Source organism: Sus scrofa, chromosome X (genome assembly GCF_054392235.1).
Source record: "Sus scrofa isolate SSC_HxYL_T2T_F1_AM1 chromosome X, Sscrofa_HxYL_maternal_Yorkshire_Landrace_v2.0, whole genome shotgun sequence".
NCBI lineage: Eukaryota > Metazoa > Chordata > Mammalia > Artiodactyla > Suidae > Sus > Sus scrofa.
The window spans coordinates 44,276,804-44,303,206 of NC_139401.1; the positions used below are offsets into that span (position 1 = coordinate 44,276,804).

Here is a 26,403-nt window from a genome sequence, read left to right on the forward strand (position 1 = left end):
TCTGATTCGTTTCCGCTGAGTCACCATGGGTACTCCACGTATATTATTTTTAAAATATATCTATACATACAACCATACAGAACAAAGTATGAAAGATATTGAACTAAAATGTAAATTAACCAGCCAATGGGGCCCTGCTCTGTAGCACGGGGAGCTCGAGCCGGTATTCTGCAATCATCTATGTGGGAAAAGAATCTCAAAGAGAATGGACGTGTGCCTAGGTATAACCGAACCACTTTGTTGCACAGCAGAAATCATGACAACACTGTAAATTAACTCTACTTCAATAAAACTTTAAAAACAATTTTTTTTGTCTTTTTAGCTATTTCTTGGGCCGCTCCCGCGGCATATGCAGGTTCCCAGGCTAGGGGTCGAATGGGAGCTGTAGCCGCCAGCCTACGCCAGAGCCACAGCAACGCGGGATCCGAGCCGCGTCTGCAACCTACACCACAGCTCACGGTAACACCGGATCGTCAACCCACTGAGCAAGGGCAGGGACCAAACCCGCAACCCCATGGTTCCCAGTCGGATTCGCCAACCACTGCGCCATGACGGGAACTCCTAAAAACAATTTTAAAAGTGTAAATGAGGACTAAATCCTTACAAAAAGCCCTCATGACTAAGGCCTTCATTCTTGTTTTAAATGTTTACCTCGAGCCCATGTACAGTGGGAGGAAAGGGGGTTTGGAATCAGAAGAGGGGATTTTTTTTTTTCCCCAATTGCACCCACCAGCAGGTTGTCCCAGCCTCATGATTCATGATCTCTTAGGTGCATGACGGGGTTTCTTACTCGGAGTGGGGTTTGCAATGACTCACCCCATGGCTGATTCACTTTCCTCAATGACTAAGCTGGGTAGGAGTTCAACAGAGAGCCCACCACAAGGTGCCACCGCAAAGAAGGAAGAGCCTCAGATGGGTAGGTTTGAAGGGAAAATAGTCACTCCACAAGAGAAGGGATATACCTCCACGAAACATATAAAAAAAAACGCACACAGTTCACTGAGGAACTACCACGTTTGTGTGGTACAGTTGGTATCTGATCAGAGTCCTGTCTTCAGTACTTTGAAAAGGATCGGTTGGAAGACTTAAAATAGGTCCCCAAGTGGCAAAGTTAATTGAACCTGTGGTCAGGGCCCTAACGCCAACATAACTCTGACAAATGAAAGAAAAAGACAATCTATTAAATGGCAGATGGACTCATTTAATTTAAAAAAAAAAATCAAGATCCTTCAGACTCCTTTTTCAAGAATTTCAAACACGTGCAAAAAGCCATCTTTCACTATCGATACCAGGAATTGACAAATTTTTTCTGTAAATGGCCACATCGGAAATAGTTGAAGCCTGCAGGCCCTACAGTGGTCCCTGCCACTCTGCTGCCATTATATGGTGCCACCAGCCATAGACAATTAAGTCAGTGAATGGACGTGGTTGAATTCCAATAAAACGTCACTGAAAAAACAGGTCCAGATTTGCCCTAAAACCAGGCCTTACACACTGGCTGGGCATCTGAGTTTGGAAAGGAATTTTTTTTTTTTTTTTTTTGTCTTTTTGGGGCCACACCCTCGGCATATGGAGGTTCCCAGGCTAGGGGTCCAATCGGAACTACAGCTGCTGGCCTACACCACAGCCACAGCAACACAGGATCCAAGCCGTGTCTGCGACCTACACCACAGCTCACAGTAATGCCGGATCCTTCACCCACTGAGCGAGGCCAGGGATCGAACCCGAGTCCTCATGGATACTAGTTAGGTTCGTCCACTGAGCCACGAGAGGAACTCCTGGAAAGGAATTTTAAGCACAGCTTCCTTGAGTGTCCATATGCTCCCGCCTCCAGGCAGTTAGGCCCTCTGACACTGAATCTGCACATAAGGAAATTCAAGAACAAGATAACTATCAAAGAACAGCAACAGGGAGCACAAAAGATTCTTTGGTTCAAGAATTATCCTTTTGTTCCAAAGACTCTAAATGTTACATGTCAGATTACTTGTAATATTGTTTGAGTTTGATCTCCTAAAATCTAAGCAAACCTTCTGAAATGCCAATAAACCCAACAAAATGTCCTGGCCCAATGGCTGGTAGTCAAGAGTCAACATTCCAGGTAAAATAATATATTTCTTAGAAGTGGAAAAAAGTTATTCTAAATCATTACTATGGTAACTACGCCTGTTTTGAATACTGTATACGCTCATTTCTTTTTTGTTACAGATTTAGTCTTTCGGGTCAAATTCAAAGGCAAATTAAGAATAATTCAAAAAGAAAATGTTTTCTTTAAAAAAAAAACAACCAACATTTCTAAGAACCATCTACATCAGCGCTATTCAGATTTCAATGCACATACGAATCCCCTGCAGGTATTGTTGAAATGCAGAATCTGACTGAGTAGGTCTGAGGGAGGGACCCAAGATGCTGCACTACTAACAAGCCCGCAGGTGATGGGGATGCTGAAGGCCCCTGGACCGTCCTTTAAGTATCAAAGGATACACACTCTCCTGGGCAATGTTGATGCCCGCCCCTTGGGAATTCCTAGGGGCCAAAAATTGTAAATGCGCTCTCAGGTGACTATACACCTTTTCAAGGGACTGCAACAAATAATCCACAAATTAGGCCGATCTTTTCTTTCATGACTTGAAAATCCACATTGGCAACCTTTTGAGGTAAAACCCAAGAAAGCCAAGTTCCAGCCAAACAGGGGCACGAAAATAGCACATTCAGGACCAGGGCAAAAAGTACAGCTCTAAAGGAAACTAACGTTGGCTGGCAGCCTACTTACTATGTGGCTGGCAAAGTGCAGGGTGCTTTCAGTATGTCATTTCCCCCGTGGATCATCAAAGGGGGGAAAGTACAGGCACCTGCTCCAGTGACTTTGGGTTTGGCCCTGTGACACACTTTGCCCAATGGAAATGGGTAGCAGATAAGATGCCAAACACCTCCAAGCAGAGGCTTTGTGTATTTATTCATGCATTGACTTACGTTTATGGCTGCAGCTGCAGCATATATGTAAGTTCCCAGGCCAAGGATTGAATGAGAGCGGCAGCTTGGCAAGGCCAGATCCTTCAACCCACTGAGCCGGGCCAGGGATCGAACCGGTGCCTCCTCAGCCACCCAAGCCCTTGCAGTTGGATTTTTAACCCACTGTGCCGCAGCGGGAACTCCCCGAGCAGGGGTTTTAACTGTGTTGCGTGGTTTGGATGTGTTCCTGGCTCTCCGTCAAGAGAACAGCCTGTCCCAGATCTTAACTGTTCTTTCAGCATTACCTTTAATCAGAACTGGAAACAACCTATTGTCTGTTAAAGATAATAAAGACACATGATACGAACAACTATGAACAACTATAGGACGTACAAGGAAAAAAGGATAATGTGGCCATGATTACAACTGTGAGCAACGGCAACATACACGGCACGGGAATAAAAGGGCTGAAATATACCAGGACATCATCAAGCTTTTGTTGGATTTAGGGTTACTTGTTGTCCGCTTTTTTCTACATCTGTTACAGTGTCGTATTGCTTTGATAAAATTCAAATTCATCTTCAGCTTTCAAATCTTAAGGCAAGCCGTTTTAAAAATTTGCCTTTAGGGGAGTTCCCGTCGTGGCGCAGTGGTTAACGAATCCGACTAGGAACCATGAGGTTGCGGGTTCGATCCCTGCCCTTGCTCAGTGGGTTAACGATCTGGCGTTGCCGTGAGCTGTGGTGTAGGTCGCAGACGCGGCTCAGATCCCGCGTTGCTGTGGCCGTGGTGTAGGCCAGTGGCTACAGCTCCGATTCAACCCCTAGCCTGGGAACCTCCATATGCCGCGGGAGCGGCCCAAGAAATGGCAGAAAGACAAAAAAAAAAAAAAAAAAAAAAATTGCCTTTAGGGAGTTCCCGTCTTGGCTCAGTGGTTAACGAATCCAACTAAGAACCATGTGATGTAGCCTGGCAGCCTCAGCTCCGATTCGACCCCTAGCCTGGGACCCTCCATAGGCCTCGGGAGCGGCCCTAGAGAAGGCAAAAAGACAAAAAAAAAAAAAAATTGCCTTTAGGATAACCCAGGAGACTGCCTCGCAAAAGGGAAAACGTCACACCGCAGAATGTTTCTCTTTATGTGCAATTAAACCGATTAAACCTCAGGGTCGCCAGTTACTAGCGGGGCGACCTTGTGTTAAGTTAACCACTCTGTGTCTATTTCCTCACCCATAAAAGGACTTCATAATATCTACTTCTTGGGTTATTTAAATAGCACATTCATTCTGGTAATAGACATAAAGCACCTGATTCATATCAGCATTCTGTCAAATGTACCTTCCTTTCACTACCGCTAATATCACCGAAAACTGATACCATTTTATCTGTTATAGAAAGGAATTTACCAGTGACGCATTGACCGGAGATGATATTCAAGGCCATGTGAGACCCTCAGCAGTCCGTGAACTTAGCTCCAAGGACATCCTACAGGACGCACCGCTTTTAAGGACACTTGTGAGTACACTGCGCCCACCCGGATAATCCAGGATCATCTCTATTTTCAAGTCAGCTGCGCATCCTTGAATTCCATCTGCAACCTTAAATCCCCTTTGCCATTTCACGCGGTCACAGGTCCAGGGACTAGGACACAGACATCTCTGGAGGGCCATAATTCTACGTAGCACACTGCGGTACTTTGTATGAAATGACTCAATATCTCATCAACTGGCTGATAGCACAGATTCCCCCAGCGCAACACCACGTGAAGTTCTCTCTCCTGATCTTGGATGGTGACGTTCCCCGTGGCTGTTCAACATTCAGCCTCTTAAATCAGCAAAGCACTTATCTATGTGGAAAGGAACATAATGTCTTTTCTATCAAAGGATATCTTGGGGACTCCATTTGGCACCGGTTTCACCTTCCTGTGACCCCCACCCCTCCCCTTTCCCTCTTCTCCCAGTAACAATGTGTTTCAAATTAGCCAACCGGGAAGAATGTGTGCCCCGACCTGACCCATGGGAAGGGGACAGGTCCATCACCTGCCTTCGGGAGAAATAGGGGAGGGTCCTTTGTTCGGCGCGCGCACTTTATGGTGTGCCTGCACCCTTCTGCAGAGGTAAAAGAGCCTTGCCGAGATCTCCCCATGTTCCTGTGTCTCATTTTTCAACACTGACGATCTGAGCCATGTCCCCAACATCTATAGGAAGCATAAATGAATGAATGCTCTCCTTCCTGTCTTCAAGTCTAAGTAGAGACGAATCCCCCACAGTCCCTGCCCAGGAAGTATTCACTGACTCAGAGGGGGAGGGGGGCAAAGTGGAATCCCACTAAGATGGAAAATCAGGGCTGCCCAAAGGACTTCCGGAGTCTTGCAGAGCTATGGCTGAGGTTGCTGGTGAAGGCTTCATTGAGGAAGGCATTTGGGCTGAACGTTTATGGAAGAAGAAAAGAGAAGCAAGGGGCTGAAGGCATCAAGGCTCAGCATGATGTGTCAAGGGTGTGAGGAAACAGCGCCCCCAATTGGCTGGCGAGCATAGATGGAGGGAGAGTGGTAGGTTGCAGCTGAATTCCACGGCAGAAGAACATCACTTGAAAAATTCAAGGGAGTTCCCGTCGTGGCTCAGCGGAAACAGAAACGAATCTGACTGGCATCCATGAGGACGCAAGTTCGATCCCTGGCCTCACTCAATGGGTTAAGGATCCGGCATTGTCATAAGCTGTGGTGCAGGTCACAGACACGGCTCGGATCTGGTGTGGTTGTGGCTGTGGCTGTGGCTGTGGCCAGCGGCTATAGCTCCAACATGACCACTAGCCTGGGGACCTCCATATGCTGCACATGTGGCCCCCAAAGGAAAAAAATTCAATAGCACAGGGAAATCTGCTCAATAGTTTGTAACAACCTACATGGGGAAAAAAGAATGGCTATATGTGTATGTATCAGTGATTCACTTCGCTGTATACCTGAAATTAAGACAACACTATAAAGTCAACTAGACTCCAATAAAATTTAAAAAAATAATAACGTAAGTAGAGAAGGAAGCCAGCCTCTGAGAAGAAGGGATCAAAGCCAAAGAAGGAAGAAAAAGTGCCCAGAAGCTAGGTTGCAAGTTGTCCCCAAGAGAGGCCAGAAAACAAACTGTAATGAATGGGGGGGGGGGCAGAGCAGGGGGCAAGAGAGGTGGGGAGTGAGATAAAGGAAATTAAAAAAAAAGAGCCAAAGACAGAAGACCATAGGGAGGCAGGGGAAGGAGAGGGGGAGAGTGGTGACTTTTTTTTAATTTTTATTGAGCTATGGTTGATTTACAATGTTGGGTTCGTATCAGGTGTATGGTAAATGGATTCAGTCAAACATATCTATGTCTACACATATATACATACATGTATATATATGTATGTTTAACCTTCTCTTGCATGAGTTTATGACGAGATGGTGAGTAGAGCTCCCTGTGCTATGTAGGAGGTCCTTGCTGTTTCTCTGTTTCCTACATAGCAGTGTGTGTATTTTAATCCCAATCTTCTGATTTATTCCTCCCCCTGTCCTTCTGGTAACCATACATTTGTTTTCTATGGCTGCTGGTCCCAGTCACTGTGCTTCTATGGTACTGCATGAGGAATACATGGAAAAATAGCAACAGCAAGTAGAACAGTGCTTGAGGGAGGTAGCCATGGGGCATTATTGTTCGACGGGGATAGTGGTTCCGTTTTGCAAGATGAAAAGAGTTCTGGAGATGGCCCGTGGTGATGGTTTTGCAACATTGGCAATGTCCCGAATGCTACTGAACTGTATACCCAAAAAATGGTTAAGAGAGGAAGTTTTCTGTGTATTTTCCACAAGAAAGAAAGGGAAGAAAAAGAAAAGGAGTTCCCTGGTGGTGCAGCAGGTTAAGGATCCTGCATTGTCACTGCTGTGGCTCAGGTCACGGCTATGGCGCAGGTTCCATCCCTGGTCCAGGAACGTCCACATACTACAGGAGCATGCCAAAAAAGAAAAAGAATGAAAGTTGAAAGAGCAGTGACTGCTTAGCAATTTCCTTTTCCGGTAGCCAAGTATTGAGAAGTAAGTGTGTAGGACAAAAGTTAAAAAAAAAATTCTACAACAAGCTTGGGTCCTTATAGGCCAAGAAGAACCAGCAGAAAGGGAAGGAAAGACAGTGTGAGACATAGATAGGAGACCTGCTGAGAGAAATCTGGGAGGAGGCAAACGGCATCAGAATCAAAATCGCATGTGGGAGACAGCTTTGGGTGAGAGGTGGAAGACCTGCTTCTCTGACGTGGGGAGAGGGACCACCACCAGAACGGGAGTGGGGCTGTGAAGCAGAAGAGAAGTAACGATGTCGGGAAGGGGAGTTCCCGTCGTGGCGCCGTGGTTAACGAATCCGACTAGGAACCATGAGGTTGCGGGTTCGATCCCTGGCCTCGCTCAGTGGGTTACGGATCTGGTGTTGCCGTGAGCTGTGATGTAGGTGGCAGAGGTGGCTCGGATCCCACATTGCCACGTTGCTCCAATTGGAGCCCTAGCCTGGGAACCTCCATATGCCCCAAGTGCAGCGCTAAAAAGCAAAAAAGAAAAAAAAATGAAAAAAAGAAAGAATGATAAAAGAAAGATGTCGGGAGGTGAGAGAGAAAGGAAATGGAAAATCCCAATGTTTGGGGCGTTCCTGTCGTGGCACAGTGGTTAACGAATCCGACTAGGAACCATGAGGTTGCAGGTTCGATCCCCGGCCTTGCTCAACGGGTTAAGGATCAGGCATTGCCGTGAGCTGTGGTGTAGGTCGCAGATGTGGCTCAGATCTGGAGTGGCTGTGGCTGTGGTGTAGGCCGGCAGCTACAGCTCCAATTGGACCCTGAGCCTGGGAACTTCCATATGCCGCAAGAATGGCCCTAGAAAAGGCAAAAAAAAAAAAAAAAGAAAGAAAGAAAAAAAAAAAGAAAAGAAAATCCCAATGTTTGAACGGAAGCAAAATCTCTTTCATTACTTTGGTCCTTGACCAAAATTGTGGCAGTCATTGAACAAATCAGGGTTTAAACAGAGAACACTTACTGGTCTTAATTGTGGTTTTACCTTGAAGCAGCTCTTTTAACCTTAAGTCAGACAGTTAAACTTCCTACACTGAATCTTTACAAGAGGGGGATTTGCTAAAATAACCCCACTGTCCTGTCCAGCTCTACATTTCAATGGTTTCAAAGAAAGAGCTTAGACCTTAAACACCTGTCAGCTGACCTACCCCTTCCCCCCCCCCACCCGAAAAAGTGAAATGGGAACAAAAGTCAAGGTGTATGTCATTTAAACCCCCTTGGGCTGTTTTCACAGCCTCACTTTTGATAGGGACAGCGGCAAACAAACAGATGGTTGCTGCTGGCAAGGGCTATGTCATTACAGTCCTAATGGTAACTGAGGTTTTTATGGCTCTTTACTGTTTATAAAGAGCCTTCGCACATGAACCATCTTAGTTACAACAGCCCGGTGACAGGTAAGGCTGCTGGACTAGTCCATCATTTTCCAGTTGAGAAAACTGAAGCTTACAGACAGACATTCTTGGGGTGCCTGAGGCCCCAGAACAGACGAATGACGAACCAGGTACCTGAACCAGGTCCTCGGGATTCAGAAATGCTATTTTTGTTAATTGTGTCACACACACAGAAAATTCATGAGTGCTTGCAGAGGTTTATTCTTTTAAATTGATCCCAGCAACACCATTTATTGAAAGGCAAGGACAATCTTTCTTTTTTTTTTTTTTTTGCTTCTTTAGGGCTGCACCCATGGCATATGCAAGTTCCCAGGCCAGGGGTCGAATCGGAGCTGCAGCTGCCGGCCTACGCCACAGCCACAGCCACGCCAGATCCGAGCCTCATCTGGGACCTACAGCACAGCTCATGGCAACGCCGGATCCTTAACCCACCGAGCGAGGCCAGGGATCGAACCTGCAACCTCATGGATGCTAGTCGGATTCGTTTCCGCTGTGCCACAACAGGAACTCCCGGCAAGGATGATCTTAATTTCCAAGCGAGGAAATGATCGGAATCCAAAGAGAAAAGAGAAGGAGGGGACTAGAATTCATCTATTTCAATGTTTTCCTTTCTCAGGATGAGGAAACAGGTGTCTCCTGGGACAAGCGACAAGAGGCTGAGCCGGACACAAGAACTCAAGGTTCCCGCCAGCCCTGGAGCACTCAGCCCTGGCCAGGTCTTACCCAGCTCCTGAGCAACAGAATCACTCCTTAACAATGAAATGGTTCCAATTTCAATAATCAGAGAGGCTCCTTCTCTCCTTTCTCCATGTGCAAGTCATACGGATGCTGCCTCTTAATGGTCCTCAAATTCGTCGGAGCAAATTTCTTCTCCCAAATGGGAGGGTTGGTAATGACAGTCCCGCCTCACCTTAGTACAAAAGAGAAGTCAAGGCAGCCAACCAGGAATCCATCTGAGAGACTTTTCGACTGACTGAAACTGCCTCCATTCCTATCTTCTCCCGACAAAAAATGTTTTCCAGCTAAATTAAAATGGGAAAAAAAAAAAACAATGGGAAAAAAATGCAATGAAAATATTTGGAAGAGGACCACACTGTCTAAGTATTCCCACCCTTCTTCCTTCAGAAATACTGTAATGAGTCAGCAGGTGCTTCCACTACCAAAATGTCTTTTTATCACGAAGCTGAAAAGTGTTTACTGTTTAAATGAAAGACTCCAGGAGAAAAAGAGAGGAGTTTGTGAAAATGATGGATTATGAAACCGCACATCCCATTTTATAGGTCTCATGCAGGGGGGAAGAAAAAGTCTGAGTCTTCCGTTAGTCTATAAGGGACCCCCCTTTTTTCGGTCTTTTTAGGGTCATACCCGTGACATATGGAGATTCCCAGGCTAGGGGTCCAATCGGAGCTACGGCTGCCAGCCTACGCCACAGCCACAGCAACGCGGGATCCAAGCCGCATCTGCGACCTACACCACAGCGCATGGCAATGTCAGATCCTTAATCCACTGATCGAGGCCAGGAATCGAACCTGTGTCCTCATGGTTACTAGTCAGGCTTGTTTCTACTGAGCCACAAGGGGAACTCCCCACCTTCTGATGTGAGCAAATAATCGCTGATCTTCTCTCAGGGCACTTGAGAACTCTGGGCTCCTACTGAAGAGATGTACCAGGAGAGAGGATTTCGAGTAATGAAAAGAAACCCGCAAAGCTTTCTGATGAAAGTACAAAGGCTCATGTGACAGATAGGAAAAAACTGCCATGCGTTCAGTTCTGGAGCTGTGAGAGGGAGGCTGAGACATTAGGCTGAAGGTTTCAGAAAGACAGAGGGAAGCCTCGAGCTTCACAGTGTGTCAGAAATGAAGTTTTTACTAAAGTAGGAGGTTAGCCTCAAATACCTAACCAGGCTTCTCCCCAAGACAGGTGCAAGGGAGTTCCCTGGTGGTGAAGTGGGTTAAGGATCTAGCGTTGTCACTGCAGTGGTTCAGGTCACTGCTGTGGAGTGAATATGATCCCTGGCCCAGGGAACTTCCACTTGCTGTGGGTGTAGCCAAAAAAAAAAAAAAAAAAGGAAAGTTGCAAGAATTTGAAATGAAGGGGACAGGAGACTAAGCCCAAGACTTGCAAAAGGGGAAAGTTTAATCTCCCATGGTTTTTCAGGGCTAAGAAAACAAAGATCCTCTAAGGTTTCAACCAAATGCCCAGGGAGGGCATGCCTGAGGAGCATAGACACCCATAACTGGGTTGAGTCCTCCTAAAATTGCACCCTGGCCTTGACTTAGCTCAAATCCTGATGGAGTGAAGGCCATCAGCTGCTCACTCTATCGACTTAACAGAGGAGAGAGTTCCTGTCGTGGTGCAGGAGAAACGAATCCGACTAGGTAGTCGGTCTGATCCCTGGCCTTGCTCAGTGGGTTAAGGATCCGGCGTTACCGCGAGCTGTGATGTAGGTTGCAGATGTGGCTCGGATCCTGTGTTGCTGTGGCTGTGGCGTAGGCAGGTGGCTGCAGCTCTGATTCGACCCCTAGCCTGGGAATTTCCATAAGCCATGGGAGCGGCCCTAAAAAGACAAAAAAAAAAAAAAAAAAAAAGAGGAAAATAAGGAAATCCTCTCTGGAGGAAGATGTAATCTAGAACTAGATGCTTCCACACGCTGTGTCTGGCATAAGAGAAAAACTGCAAGTAAATGTAACCAACCTTCAAGAGATAAAAAAGACAACAGATCCAGGCTCACAGATGACTCAGATTATTGGTTTCCACAGACCAGACCTTTAAATGAACTGATTTAAAAAAAAAAAAAAAAAAAGCGAAAAGAAGGAAATGGACGAAAAGATGAATTTCAAAAGAGAACCAGAATCGATATAAAACATCAAATGGACATCATCAAAAAATAAAGTATCTGAAAATAAGAAAAATACAATGTCTGATATTAACTCACTGGATGGGTTCACTACCAGACTAGACATAGCCAAAGACAGGATTAGTCACCTTAAAGGTTAATGAAAGATAAAGGTTAATGGAAAACACCCACATTAAAACTCAAATAGAAAAGGTGAGGAGCTCCTGCTGTGGCACAATGGGATTAGCAGCATCTTGGGAGTGCTGGGACCTGGGTTCGATCCCCGGCCTGGCACAGTGGGTTAAGGATCCAGCACTGCTCTGGCTCAGGTGGAGGCTGTGGCTGGGAGCTGATTCCTGGCCAGGGAGCTCCATATGCCACAGGGCGGCCAAAAATGGAAACAAGAAAAAAGAAAGGAAGAAAAGAAAAGCGGAAAGAAAGAAAAAGAACAGATCAAAAAAACGTGAAAGGTCTCCTGACCATGTAACTGGAGAGCCAGGGGGAGGTAAGGACAGAAGCAATATTTGAAGAGACGATGGCTGGGAATTTTCCAATACTGATGAAAGACATTAACCTTCAAATTCAAGAAAGTCAACAGACCAAAGCGGGATGAATATAAGGAAAATCACACCTGAATGTGAATGTCAAATGCTCAGTAAAAAAAACCTGACAAGCACTGAGGAAGTCATGTACCAGGCCCCAAACAGTCCAATACAATTTAGCATTGCTATTTTTTTTTTTTGTCTTTTTAGAGCCACACTCACAGCATATTGGAGTTCCCAGGCTAGGGGTTGAATCGGAGCTGCAGTTGCCAGCCTACACCACAGCCACAGCAACACCAGATCCAAGCTGCATCTGCGACCTACACCACAGCTCATGGCAATGCCGGATCCTCAACCCACGGAGTGGGGCCAGGAATCGAACCTGAGTCCTCATAGATGCTAGTCAGGTTTGTTACCACTGAGCCCCAAGGGGAACTCCAGCATCCCTATTCTTGAAGAGGTTGTGATAAAGACAGTGCGGGGGCAGGCACCCTACTCAACAGTGAAGTTTACCTTCTTTAGCAGGATCAGAGTCATTCTGCTCTTGACCAAACACTGGAAAATTCCACAATAACATACGTTTGAAAATACTGCGATGGATTCTTGCCTCTTGGTTTTCTCCTAGCCACTGGTCTCATTTCATTAACCTTATAATAATGTAATTCTACATTTTCTACAACCAAAAAAATTTAATCCTGGGAGTTTCCTGGTGGCTCAGTGGGTTAAGGACCTGACATCAACTGCTATGGCCTGGATTGCTACTGTGGCACAGGTTCGCTGCGTGGGCTGAGAACTTCCACAGGCCGCAGGCATGGCCAAAAAAAAAAAAAATTAATCTCAATAAGAGTTTTATAATAGAATTTACTAAAACCGGGGGGGGGGGGGGGAGAACACAACCATAGTATTAAGACTGATTTAGTGTCAGAATAAGATAGGGCTTTAAAGATAAGCAATTCAACCCTTTTGTTAGAGATGAGAAGCCCAGAGCAATAAGAATAATGTGCCCAGCCCCACAGCTATTTAGAACCCTGCTGGGAACCAGAGTAGCAGTATTCCTCTGGCCACATAGTACTGTACACACAGGCTAGGCATTTATACATCAGTAAATACACAGGAGGAAGGAAAATGCACATTATGCAACATATCAGGAATATAAGATCTAAACTATTTCGCACTAGTATCTGTGATCCCAAACTAGCTCTTTGAGGAAAACAAAGCTTGAGTAACCTATAAATGCTATCTCCATTAGAACCCTAATGCTAATTCCCTGATTGGATAAATTAACAGATAACAATATTGATTTTTCGAGCTCAACATGGTCATGTGGTCTTCTAACACTCCTTAACTGCAGCCACTCCAATTTATGTTGTCATTTTAAATAAACAGCAAATGCAATACAGAGATTCCATGAGAAACAGATTTCTAAATAGGGTATAGTGAGAGAGGCACGAAAATCTTTTGTTCTCCGAGAAACGAAAAGATGAGCCTGCCCTAAGAGAACACTTCCAGAAGATATATATATATATTTTGTCTTTTTGCCATTTCTTGGGCCGCTCCCGTGGCATATGGAGGTTCACAGGCTAGGGGTCTAATCGGAGCTGTAGCTGCCAGCCTACGCCAGAGCCACAGCCACGCGGGATCCGAGCCGCGTCTGCAACCTACACCACTGCTCACGGCAACGCTGGATCCTTAACCCACTGAGCAAGGCCAGGGATCGAACCCGCAACCTCATGGTTCCTAGTCGGATTCGTTAATCACTGCACCATGACGGGAACTCCTAGAAGATATTTTTTAACCTCAGTGAAAGTTCTATTCTCACCCAGAAATAGTTGCCCATCTGTTATTGTGACAGAGGATCTCTTGAGTTGTGCTTTTTTCTTGCGTCTGTGTCAATGGCCCATCTCGCAGGAGCACAAGGCGGGAGGAAAACACACGGGCAAGATCAAAAAGAGGTCACAGGGGGTCCTAAGGCCCTTTAAGTGTCTCCTATTCCTTTAGGCCTCTTGGTCACTTAACAGTTCATCTGGATCTCTAGGATTAGTAGCTATACGCTTGAATGAGATAAAATGTATGTTTTCTTTATTTATTTTTTTGTCTTTTGTCTTTTTAGGGCCGCACCTGCGGCATACAGAGGTTCCCAGGCTAGGGGTCGAATCGGAGCTGCAGCTACGGGCCTGCACCACAGCCACAGCCACACGGGATCCGAGCCATGTCTGCAACCTACACCACAGCTCACGGCAACGCAGGATCCTTCACCCACTGAGCGAGGCCAGGGATCGAACCCGCAACGTCACGGTTCCTAGTCGGATTCGTTTCCGCTGGGCCAAGACGGGAACTCCTGTTTTCTTTAAAGACTGCACACAGCTCTCCCAAAACATACAGCTGGGTACTAAAACCCAGCGCTGGAAGAAAAACTCCAACCTACCCATGGTTACTCTATCATCTCTGAAAAATGAGGGTCACCTCATGTACCTTTTACGAAACATATGTACGAATACGCCCTTCGTGTCTATTTCAACGACACCCCTACCTGGGTACTGCTGCCACGAGAGTTCCTCCTAAGGCACTCCTTCTGAGAACGGCTCCTTTAAGAGGTTGTAAATCTGAATCACTTAAATTCATGTTTCCACTCTGAATGGTTTGTACCAGCTGGAAAAGCACACAAACATGAAGCCTGGGTAAACGACTCCTGCTTCCCAGTAGGAGGATAGCTTCAATTTTCACACATGGCGAGGGAGAACCCCAATGCACAGCCCCCAGCAGTCAGCTCTCTTTTTACATGCTGACATTCGTTCCCCTTTTCCACAAATGCCTCTTCCATCAGATACTAGAGACACATCCATGGCAGATGCTCGAGGGTGCTCCGTAACGACAAGGTCCCCGATAGCTTCCAGGATGAAGGAGGACGACTGCCACGTCTCCTCTCGCCAGGACTGAAGGGCAACTTCCCCCTCCCACAGCACCAGTGGTACCTCATCGCTGCCCAAAGGCAACGAGGGGCTGTCTTAAACATGCTTGGGATAAAAGGATAAGGAGAGAGGACTCGAGGGGAGGACCCAAGCAGGATATTAGGAAGCATGGGGCCATCTTGGTTGGGCTCATCTTAGATGCAAATTAGATGCGGCTCGTCGGGGTCCAAACAGCTCGCTTTGCTGGTGATCTAAGGGAAACCAGCCCTCCAGACCAAGCCCAGTTTCATCTCCTATTCCTGCTCGGAGGTGAAGTGTGAAAAAAAGAAAAAGAATGGCTGCCATCAGTCTCCACTACCTATGCCCCTGGAGACAGGACTGGAGCTCTTCCCTTCAAGGGAAGGCCTCTAGCTCCCTACCTCCTGAATCAGGGCCTAGCTTGGTGACTTGTTTCAGAAAACAGAGCTCAGAGGAAAGTGACTCTGTGCCACTTTGCAAGCCTAGGCCTCAAGAGGTCTTGCAGTGCTCTCTCTTATCAGAACCCTGCCACCCAGGCTGTTAGCAAGCCCGCGCTAGCCCGGGGAAAGATCAGGAAACAGGCAGACAGGAGCTGAGGCCACCCTGGAAGAGCCAGCCTCCAACCCAGCCGGCAAAACAACGTGCCCAGAGCCAAAGAACTGCCCAGCTGAGTCCTGCCCATGCGGCCAACCCAGAGAATCAAGAGCAAACTAAACGCTGATCGTCTGAAACCACTCGCCGAACCAATATTTTGGTGGTTTGTGAAGTGGCCAAAGCTACCTGATATAGTAAGGATGACTTCTTCGTGCATTATTCATGCAGTGAACATGTGCTAAATGCCTTCTCTATTTGTTTTTTGGGGTTTTTTATTGTTTTTTTTTTCCACTGTACAGCATAGGGACCCAGTTGCACATACATATATACATAATTTTTTTCTGCCATTGTCATGCTGCCAAGTAAGGTTCTAGACATAGTTCTCAGGGCTACACAGCTGGAGCTCACTGTAAATCCATTCCAAGAGCAATAGTTTGCATCCATTAACCCCCAGCTCCCAGCCTTCTCTATTTATAGTGGTGCTCCGGGGGTGCAAAGATTAATATATGATAGTGCCTGCAATCAGGGAGTCATTCCTCTAACTATACGGAGAGGAGTCTCCTTAGAGGATAGGAAGGCTCACTCAAAGAGGCCACACTGCAGCTGGGTTGTTGTTGTTTTTTTTCCTTTTTCGGCCACACTCACCGCATATGTAAGTTCCCAAGCCAGGGATTGAATCGGAGCCACAGATGCAGCCGGATCCTTAACCCAATGCACCAGGCTGGGGATCTAACCTGCAATGCCACAGAGGCGAGCCAGATCCTTAATCCACTGTGCCACAGCAGGAACTCCTTGACCTGATTTTTTTTTTTTTTTTTTTTTTTTTTAGGAAAAACCAGTAAGGCAACAATGGACAGGAGCGGACATCAGAAGTAGAAGAAACAGCATGCGCAAAAGCACAAGATGCAGGAAAGAGCTCAAGGAATGTTCTAGGAATGGAAAAGAGTTTAAGACAGATGGAGCGTGGGGAGGAAATGGCAGATGACAGAGCAGGAAAAGCAGGTTGAAGGCACATGATGAAGGGTGTCGCACTGTAAATCATGCTACAGGCTTTGGATGCCTCCTGTGGGCGTGGAGAGCTACAAATCATTTTTAAGTAGGAAAGGACAGGATTAAATCTGTGTTTTAGGAAAAGAAAGCTGATGACAAGTAGGGGATTAAGAGGCGAGGGTAAGAATCCCGGAGCTCAGTTGGGAGGCTATTATTACAAGCCTCAGGGGGACCTGAGGATCGGAGAGGCAACGGATGCAGGGAAGAGAGGATGCCTTTGAAAGAGGTTTCAGAGACAGAAGGACCCAGCCGCCTTGACAACCAACTAAATACAGCCTGCGAGGGTGACAGAAGTCGCGTGGGAGGATCCAGGACGGTGCCGGGATTTCTACTTTGGGATCCTAGATTAATAGCACATATATTAATGAAGGCATCAAAGTGGAAGAGCAAACTGGAAAGGAAGAGCCCGTGTGTTTCAGAAAGGCACCTGTGGGAGTTCCCGCTGTGGCACAGTGGGTTAAGAATCTGAGTGCAGGAGTTCCCGTCATGGTGCAGCAGGAACGAATCAGACTAGGAACCGTGAGGTTGCAGGCTCAATCCCTGGCCTCACTCAGTACATTTAGGATCTGGCGTTGCCGTGAGCTGTGGCGTAGGTCACAGACACGGCTCGGATCCTGCGTAGCTGTGGCTGTGGTGTAGGCCGGCAGCTACAGTTCCGATTGGACCCCTAGCCTGGGAACCTCCATAGGCCGCAGTGCAGTCCCCCAAAAAAAAAAAATTAAAATTAAAATTAAAAAAAAAAAAAAAGAAAGAATCTGAGTGCAGCAGCTTAGGTCACTGCAGAGGCACGCGTTCGATCCTGGACCAGCGCGGTAGGTTAAAGAATCCAGCATTTCTGCAGCTGCCCCTTGCCTGGGAACTTCCATATGCCACGGGTGTGGCCATAAAAAAGAAAAAAAAAATTTTAACAGAAGAGATTTGAACTTGAGACAGCAGCTGAGCCCTACCTGATTCTCAGGGGTCTTCTGCAGGTCACAGGTACCACCGGATACTTGCCACACGTTCGCCCTCCTCCTTCCACTGTAACATAGCCGAGAGCCGGCTTTGCATCTAGAACTTTCCTCTTCCTCACAAGTGTTCAGTCCCAGGTAGCTAAAGGCCTTAGTCATAACCCCGAGCCATCTTCCCTCCCCCATGGGACAGAGGACCCTCGTGTAAGAGTTCAAGAGACATCATGGGTCACCCATGGTGACCAAGTTACTTGTGCAAAGTGGACTCTTATATTTCAGAGGCAAAGGAAAGAAGTAGCACCAAACAGCAGCAACCATCCTTGGGGGTGGAAGACAGGTGGGGAAGCATCATTCAGAAAGGATGGATTATGAATTAAGGAAAAATAGAAAGCCAACCATTTTGCCACGTTCTTCCCTCTAGCCAAGTCATCCATTGGTCCCTCTCTAGGGTTCCTTCCACTTCTGAGAGGCCCCAAGTGGACGTGGACGGGGCGCGGGGTGGGGGGGGGGAAGAGAAACAGGAGCCACTTGAGTTAGAGCATCTCTATGCATGCATTGTATTAAAAAACACACTTTTAGAGTTCCCGTCGTGGCGCAGTGGTTAACGAATCCGACTAGGAACCATGAGGTTGCGGGTTCGATCCCTGGCCTTGCTCAGTGGGTTAAGGATCCGGCGTTGCCGTGAGCTGTGGTGCAGGTCACAGACGCAACTTGGATCCCTTGTTGCTGTGGCTGTGGTGTAGGCTGGCAGCTACAGCTCCAATTAGACCCCTAGCCTGGGAATCTCCATATGCCGCGGGAGCGGCCCAAGAAATGACAAAAAGACAAAAAAAAAAAAAAAACACACTTTTTTCTCAAACCCCTTCTGGCACCTGCTGCAGCCAAGAACATCGTTAACTTTCATTCTTGGGGTACTTCTTTGAAATCTGCTTCTGGTTCATTTACTGCATCTTCCAAACAGATTGTCTTTATATATTTTCTGGGACTAAAAAAGGTTTTTAAAAATAACCCCAAAGTAGGCAAAGACTTCATAAATAGAACACAAAAAGCAACGGCCATGAGAGGGAGGAAAAAAAAACAAAAAAACAACTTGATAATTGGATTCATTAAAAATCATCAAAAGAGACCACTGAAGACAATGAAAAGGCACGCCAGACTGGGAGAAATATCTGTAATACACATATATATACATATCTGACAAAGGACTCGTGTGCAGAATATAGAAGAACTTTAACAAAGAAATAAGAAACAGAGTCCAATTCAAAAGTGGGCAAAAGATTTTAACAGGAATTTCACAAAGAAGATATCCAAATGCCAATAAGTCTATGAAACGGCATTTAACAACATGACTCACCAGGAAACAGAAATTAAGACCATAAGGACCACCTCGCATTTATTACTATCAAAAAAAAAAAAAAAGGAAAGAAACTGAGAAAATAACAAGTGCTGGCAAGAATGGAGAAAAACTGAAACCCTTGCACACTATTGGGAAGGTCAAACGGCATAGCAGCTGTGGAAAACAGCATGGTGGTTTCTCGAAAAATTAAAATGGAATTACCATATGATCCAGCAATTCCACTTCTGGGTATATATTCCCCCCCCCAAAAAAAGCAGGGTCTCAAAGAAATATTTGTACACTTGTGTTCTTAGCAGCATTATTCACAATAGCCAAAAGGCAGCAGAAACCCAAGTGTCCGCCGAAAGACAACGGGATCAATAAAATGTGGTGTGTATGCATACAGTGGAATATTATTTAGCCGTAAAAAAGAGGGGAAATTCTGACACAGGCTACAACATGGATGAACCTTAAGGATATTGTGCTAAGTGAAATAAGCTGGTTACAAAAGAACAAATATTCCATGATTCTACCCACACGAGATATTTCAAACAGTTAAATTTGTGGAGACAGAAAATAGAATGGTGGTTGTCTGGGATGGAGAACAGAGAATGGGGAAGAAGTTAAGGTTTAATGGGTACAGTTTCAGTTTTGTGAGACGCAAAGTGTTCTGGAGACGGATGGTGGTAATGGTTACACAGCAACATAAATACCCTTAATACCACTAATGTTTATGTATATTTTGCTACAATTTTATATTTTTTAAAAACTTTAAAACCCCCAAGGAGAGGCCCCTACACCCTCAACAAAAAGAGCTAAAATTAAAAAAAAACAAGATTAGACCAAGTGTCAGTGAAAACGTGGAGCCACTGGAACTCTTGTACACCCGTGGTGGAGTTTAAACGGGTACAACCACCTTGGAAAAACCCGTTTGGCAAGATCCGCTCAAGCTAAATAAAAGCCTACCCTGTGACCTGGCAATTCTGCTCCTAGGTATACGCTCAAAAATGAGTGAGCATGTGCACCAAAAATCATCAACAAGAATATTCATAGCTGCTTTATCCATATTAGCCACACACTGGAAACAATCCAAAGATCCAATGGGAGAATGGATAAAGAAATTGTGGTCAGAGTTCCTGTCATGGCTCGGTGGTTAACGAATCTGCCTAGGAACCATGAGGTTGCGGGTTCGATCCCTGGCCTCGCTCAGTGGGTTAAGGATCCGGCGTTGCCATGAGCTGTGGTGTAGGTCGCAGATGTGGCTCGGATCCCGCATTGCTTTGGCTCTGGCGTAGGCTGGCAGCTGCAGCTCTGATTTAGCCCCTAGCCTGGGAACCTCCATATGCTGCTGGCGCAGCCCTGGAAAAAGACAGAAAGACAAAAAAAAAAAAAAAAAAAAAAAAAAAAAAAAAAAAAAAAGAAAGAAAGAAAGAAAGAAATTGTTGTATATCCACACAAGGGAATTCCTACTCAACAACAGACTAGAACTACCAATATACACAATAACACAGATATATCACAAAGATATTATGTCATATGAAAGAAGACAGACCCACGCAAGTCTATTCTATATGATTCTATTTACATGGAGCTTAACATCAGACAAAACTAGTGGATGGGATTTTTTTTTTTTTAAAGGGCCGCACCTGTGGGATCAAACCCACATCCTCATGGATACCAGTCGGACTGTTTTCCACTGCGCCACAACGGGAACTCCTCGACTTTGCTCTTTTCTGCCTTAGATATTCCTCTTAGCCACGTTGGGCGATTATTAGTTACTTCCCAGTTTACTGAGTCAGATAATGAAGGCTTCCCAAAGCCAATCCACACTCGGGGGATCTTACCAGGAAACCACCCTTTGGTCTTTCGTTTAGTTTATACTTTCTGAGTCAGAGCTCCCAATTTGCCTTCTACTGGGAAGGGTCCAATCTGACCTTTCAAACGTTTCAAGCACAGCATCTGACTTTGTTTCACACCCTCATTGGCAGGAGTCAAGCAAGCCCCTCCTCAGCTGTAAAGGCAGAATGTCAAAAAGCACATTCTGACAATGTGTGAACGCACACACCCCCTGAGCAAAGAGAAAGCCTTGTCGTCCTTGTCGTCTTTAACAGCCAACATAATAATAACTTCAGCTTCCCTGTAAAAGCACCATTAGCTACAGCCCACAAACCTAAGGGGAAAAAAAAAAAATCCTTGAAGGTGAATTCCCCCCACCTTCACCCCTGCCTCTTCTACTACTTAAAATACACCCAATTGTTGAAAAGGGGTCTTAATATGCCAAACTTTTTTTTTTTTTTTTTTTTTTTGCCTCTTCTAGGGCCGCACCCACGGCACACGGAGGTTCCCAGGCCAGGGGTTGAATCAAAGCTGTAGCCGCCGGCCTACACCACCGCCACAGCAACGCAGGATCCGAGCCGCGTCTGCGACCTACACCACAGCTCACGGCAACGCCGGATCCTTCACCCAGCGAGGCCAGGGATCGAACCCGCAACCTCATGGTTCCTAGCCAGATTCGTTAACCACTGCGCCATGACGGGAACGCCCAAACTTTCTATTTTAATGATGACCAAAGGCAAGTTCTTTTGAATTGTGTCACAGTGAAAAACTTTGTGAACTTGAGAACCCGATCGTCTTTTTTTTTCTTATTAAACCCATCGTTAGTTGAGTCAGGTAGGTGAATTATAAAGGTACCTCTTGGACGTTGGGCTTGGAAAAGCGGCAAAGTAGGAGGAGAAAAATGACAAGATGGTTACAAACAGAAGCAATGGTTTAAAAGAAGCTGCCAAATGCATCAGTATTCTGATAAATGAGACATCAGGTCACCAACGAGACACAGTGGTGGTGAAACACAGCTCTTATTAGGTTGGCTCAACAGGGTGACTTTGCTAACAGTGACCCCAGTTAAATTCTTCAGAACCATTTTTACGCAGACTCAGGAAAAGTGTTTTTAAAAGCATCAAGCAACAACCTGTTCGAGGCAAAGCCCCGCCGTCACCATGGAAACACGGTGCCTCTCTTGTTTAGAGCAATAAAAACTCATGCAGTAGAAAGACACGCAGCCTTTTTATTTAAATACATTGTCTGAAATAGAATCCACTGGTTTTCTCCTTTGAGAATCTCTCGAAATGCATTTCACTTCAGAAAAGGCTATATAAATGTTAAGAGAGGGGAATGCAATCATTATAAAGCCAGATAGGGGGACGAATTGTTCTACATACCTCTGGGTGTTTTTCAGATCCCGTGCTGGCTTAGTCCAGCGGATTCACTCTTCTTTTTCGGAAAGCACCCCTGGAAGCTCCTGGCTGGGCTTCCACACCGCCACCTGTAGACGCAAAAGAGAAATAAGCCATGCATTATTCATCAACCACGCATCTTTTCTAAGGCATCTAACAGGGACGAATGGAGGAAAAGTGGCAAAATATTTGCTCTGAGACATGAAAAGTGTTCTTTCTCCTCTGTGCAAAAAATGTGTGAGGCGTTCCTTTCCCCTAAGAGTCTGATACATTGTTTAGAACTCGAACCATACCTAAGTCTCAGATCAACACCACTCTGAGCAGTTCCTTAAAGAAAGAGATGGACACACAGAACCCAGCCTCATGACCAAACTACAACCCTTTCAAGACCCGTCTTTTAAAATGAGAAGACGACCTGACCGCTTTGGGAATCGGGTATTAAGAATTCTGTGCGTTCTCACGAAGAGAAGAGAGGGAGCGATCCAGGCAAAGAATACTTCGTCACATGGTTGTAAAATGTTTATTTAAAATGATAATAATGTTAATTCTCACACTAGAGCTTGGTCCGATGGAAAGAGCATTAGGTGGGGGTATTTTCACCATAAAGCCCTATTCTTGATTTGAATATGGATGAGTGCTGAAAAGATCTGACAACCCACAGGTTTTAATACAGGTGGGTCTTTTTTCTTGAAAAAAAAAAAAAAACGATGAAGAAAAATCCATGAGCAGAACAAGCAACGAATAAAAATCCAAAAGCAACTATCTACCTGGGAGTCAAAGCAGCCATGAGATGAGAGGGGATGTGTGTGTGTGTGTGTGTGTGTGTGTGTGTGTGGTATGTGAGAGAAAGACAGATCTCACACTGAGATCCGGTTGTTAATCTGGAATGAGACCACACCAGTGTGTGCATGTGTGCGTGTGTGCATGTGTGTGTGTGTGTGTGTGGGGTGTGGATGTGTGTGAGAGACAGAGAGACAAGCCGGCTACGGACAGGGTGTGTTGGGTGTGTGTGTGTGAGTGTGTGTGTGTGTGTGTGTGTGTGTGTGTGTGTGAGAGAGAGAGAGAGAGAGAGAGAAGGAGGGGGGAGAGAGAGAGAGGAGGGAGAGGAGAGAGGAGGGGGGGGAGAGAAGAGAGAGAGAGAGAAAGACAGACAGACACTGAGATTCCAGAGTGAACTGAGACTGACAGACAGCACCGCACAGCGTCTTGCCTGCCCCTCGTCCCACAGTCTATCCAGGACAAGTGCCCAGTTCCAGTACCTTAAGCCCAAGACACAAGCGCCACCTCCTACCCCCCACCCCCACCCCCAGGCGAGATGGGGCCAGAAGCCACCCAGCAAGCAGGCCCGCCGAGCCCGCTACCCTGCAAACCCAGGGGTCTTTTTAGCCGCCCGCCCCAGGGACGCGTCCCCACTTACCGGCGATTTACTTTAACGCCCCGAAAGCCTGGTTTGATTTAAGGAATTGCAGCAAATCCACGAAAATCAAGTCTCCTTGAGCCGCTCTCCTCCTCCTCCGCCGCCTCCTCCTCCCTCCCTAGGACGGACATTCGCCCACACTCACATTCTCCCTTCCCAACCCCGATCGCGCGCTGGGCCATCCCAAGAGGCTCTTTTGGGGGCCCGCCAGCGACCAATCCTGCTCCCACGTGCCTCTATTAAACCCTCGTCCAAACGTGCACAAGGCGCCAAGTGCATGTACACAGGCTTCGCAGAGAAGTTCAGCAAACCCATTTCCCGCCCCCCGCCCCCCGCCCCCCTCCCTCCCCCGCCGCCCTCGCTCCCCACCCCTCGAACCATCACCACCTCTGACCCTGAAAGCGCGAGGGAGCGCGCGGGCTCCGGCACCCGCCCCGGCAGACAATACTCGAGCAACTCCTGCCTTCGCCGCACACGCCTCGCCTGGTCCTGCCACCACTCTCTTCTCCCAGGGTTCCTACAGTCCCCCGGGCCGCAGGCAGGGGCGTCCTGCCGGTTGCTGGGTGTGGATGGGGAAGAGGGGGGCGAACTGCACACACCACCGAGGCTGCGGGCGGGGGAAGGCGGTCGCAGTCCTCCAAAGCCGCTCGGGTGGTCAGCTCGTCCGAAGCGGGTGGAGGTGGGGGACAGTGAGCCCCGAGGGAGTGACCCCCCCACCCCCCACCCCCTCACCGGGGGAGGCAGCTTTTCCGCACCTCTTCCCCACCTGGCCCAGCGCGCGCGCACCCAGCGTGCACACCGAGGGGCCGGGCACCTTCCTCCTCCTGTCCCCGGACCTGCCCAGCCTTCGTCCCCGAGCTCAGTGGCCTGGAAGGGACGGCATCCGGGCCGCGGCGGCCCAGAAGGGGACAGAGCGCCGCGCTCGGGGGGTGCCCACCTGCGCGCAGGGTCGCTGCGGCGGCCGGTGCGCCCGCCGGCTGCGCCTTCTCCGCTGCTGGAGGAGGTGGCGGCCGCCCGACCCCTGGCCTCGAAGCGCCGTCTCCTCGCTCCCCGGCGGCGGCGGTCCTCGCTTCCTTCTTCCCTGAGGGTGAGCCTCCCACCTAGCCCGCAGGTTCTGCCACCGTCTCTCTGCCCGCCAGAGCCCGAGCTGTCCTCCCCGCCCCTTTCCCGCCGCCCCGCGCAACGCCGCGCAGCGCTCCGCCCCCCGCCCGCCCATCCTCGCCCCGGCCCTGCGGGGGGCTGCGGGCCCCGCGCCTCCGGCTGCAGAGCCCCAGTCCCGGTCGAAGGCGGGCGGGAGGGGTTCCGCCTCGACCGCGCGCTCCCACCCTTCTCCGCTCTCCCTCGGCCCGAGGCGGCCGCCCGCACTCACCCCGCGGCCAAGGGCGTGGGCACCGAGGGCTCTGCCCTCGCTCTTCCGGTGTCTCTGCACTCCCCGTAGGGCACCTTCCACGGCCCCAGAGGGTGCATCGTGTCTGGGGGTGGGGGGTGGTGTGGGGTTGGTGAAGCGGGGTGGAGTGTGCGAGAGCGAGGAGGCGAAGAAATTAGCATGTCAACTGCCACGGGGTACAAGTTGCTGCCTGCGCCTTGTTTCTGTTGCATTTAATACCTGGATGTGCTGCTTTCCTTGCCACAGCCGCAGCAATATTCAGGAGCAGGGCTGTGTCTAAGATTTCCAGGCTAATTGGTTGTAGGGGCTTTTTTCAAATGTAATGATGCAGAAGACAACAGATTCACTCGTTTTCAAAAGTTACTTTATACATTTGGCCACATCTCTAAGCTTTAAAAATAGCAAAATATAAATCACAGAACAGCTGTGTTTTACAGAAACAGATCCAGTGTGTACGTGTTATTTAAGTCCCCTGTAATTATATTAATTGGGTTCGTTTTAAAGTGTATTGTAGGTATTTCGGAAAACGAGCTCGGAATTTAGGGATTAGGAGCCCCGAAGTTTTAATTTGGCTTTTTGCCACAGTTCTAAAATGTCAATTTCATGGAAATTATTCAATGTGGCTGTGTAGAAGAAAATGGATCCCTTTTCTTCCAGGATGGCAACATTCTTAGATTTGGCAAGGGACAGTTTTTGTTTTTTGTTTTTTTTTTTTTAAGGCCAGGAAATAAAATTCTCATTCATTTTCTAGGAATGGATAGCAGCTTTTTCTTGAGTGTTTTTCTCCTTGAGGCAAACTTTCTGTTTCCTCTTACACTTGTTTTCTTCAAAAAATTTTCCCTAAATGTAAATACAGCTATAGATGCCACGATTCCTGAGCCTTCGTTTTCTTAAAGGGATAGGAAAATTGATTATAATTGATTCTCGAAATCAGCCGGAGGCTCACGACACGAAATTTCATCCTAATTAACCCTGTGTTCCAATTCTGCTTTTAGCAATTGAACCTAACACTTGAGACCCGAGAGTTGTTTCAGTTTTATCCTTCCACGAATGCAAGGCACACTTTTTAATTAACATTTTGAACCAAAATGCAATTCCTTAAGTTGACTAATGAAAAGCATATTCGGAGGGTATTCGTGGCTGGGTAAATGAGGACAACGTGGATGATAAACAGCAGGCTGAAGAAGAGGCTCTGAAGCAAAGAAAACAGTCTTTAGAAAAACCAATGATCCTCTTTTCAAGGCAAGGATGACAAATACCAGTAATTATGCAAAGAATGACTGCTGCCTCTCTTCTCTCTGCTTTGGTTTTGTGGCTGGGCCTGCATTTATCTCTTTTGATCATCATAATAAAAGTAAAGTAATTCAGCATTCCAGTGACATTGCTTAGTAAATTAGCAATTTGAAAATGCTTTTATTACCTAATTAATCCAAGTAAATGCCTCCTGATAAATCCGACTTTACTCTTACGTTTTGTGTGTGTATGTGTGCCTCCAGAGAAACTCTTGCAGGAAATAAAAACAGCTAAGGCAAGCTCGAGAACATTCACCAGCCAGATTCTTCTGGGCTTGCGTGTTACAATAGAGTTGATATTAAGTGACCTTTGGGTCTTAAATTATCTATCAGATATTGGTTATGAATTGCTCATTGGCTGCTTCTTTAACGAGCTCCTCTGTGTTTGCTTGGCCTGGCTTCTTCCCCACTGCATTTTTTTGGGG

The 26,403-nt window shown here is 47.1% G+C and overlaps 1 protein-coding gene and 1 non-coding gene across 7 annotated transcripts in view; one reads left to right on the forward strand and one right to left on the reverse strand.

Annotated features, from left to right (window-relative positions):
- The window catches only part of LOC102166369 (uncharacterized), a 344,509-nt gene extending 319,942 nt beyond the window's left edge, over positions 1-24,567 (reverse strand). For all 6 annotated transcript variants that reach the window (XR_014835321.1, XR_014835325.1, XR_014835324.1 and 3 more), the window contains exons 1-2: positions 24,237-24,567; positions 21,868-21,971 (exon numbers count right to left, since the gene is read on the reverse strand). Coding sequence is in view for 1 of the 6 variants with exons in the window: in XM_085007851.1 (XP_084863977.1) it covers positions 21,912-21,971; positions 24,237-24,515 (339 nt within the window). In the remaining 5 variants the exon portion in view is untranslated. The remainder of the gene's footprint in view (positions 1-21,867; positions 21,972-24,236) is intronic.
- Positions 1,017-1,096, forward strand: MIR9859 (microRNA mir-9859). Its single transcript, NR_128555.1, has one exon. It is a non-coding gene; the product is annotated as a microRNA mir-9859 (primary transcript).
- Positions 24,568-26,403: the final 1,836 nt, after the last annotated feature.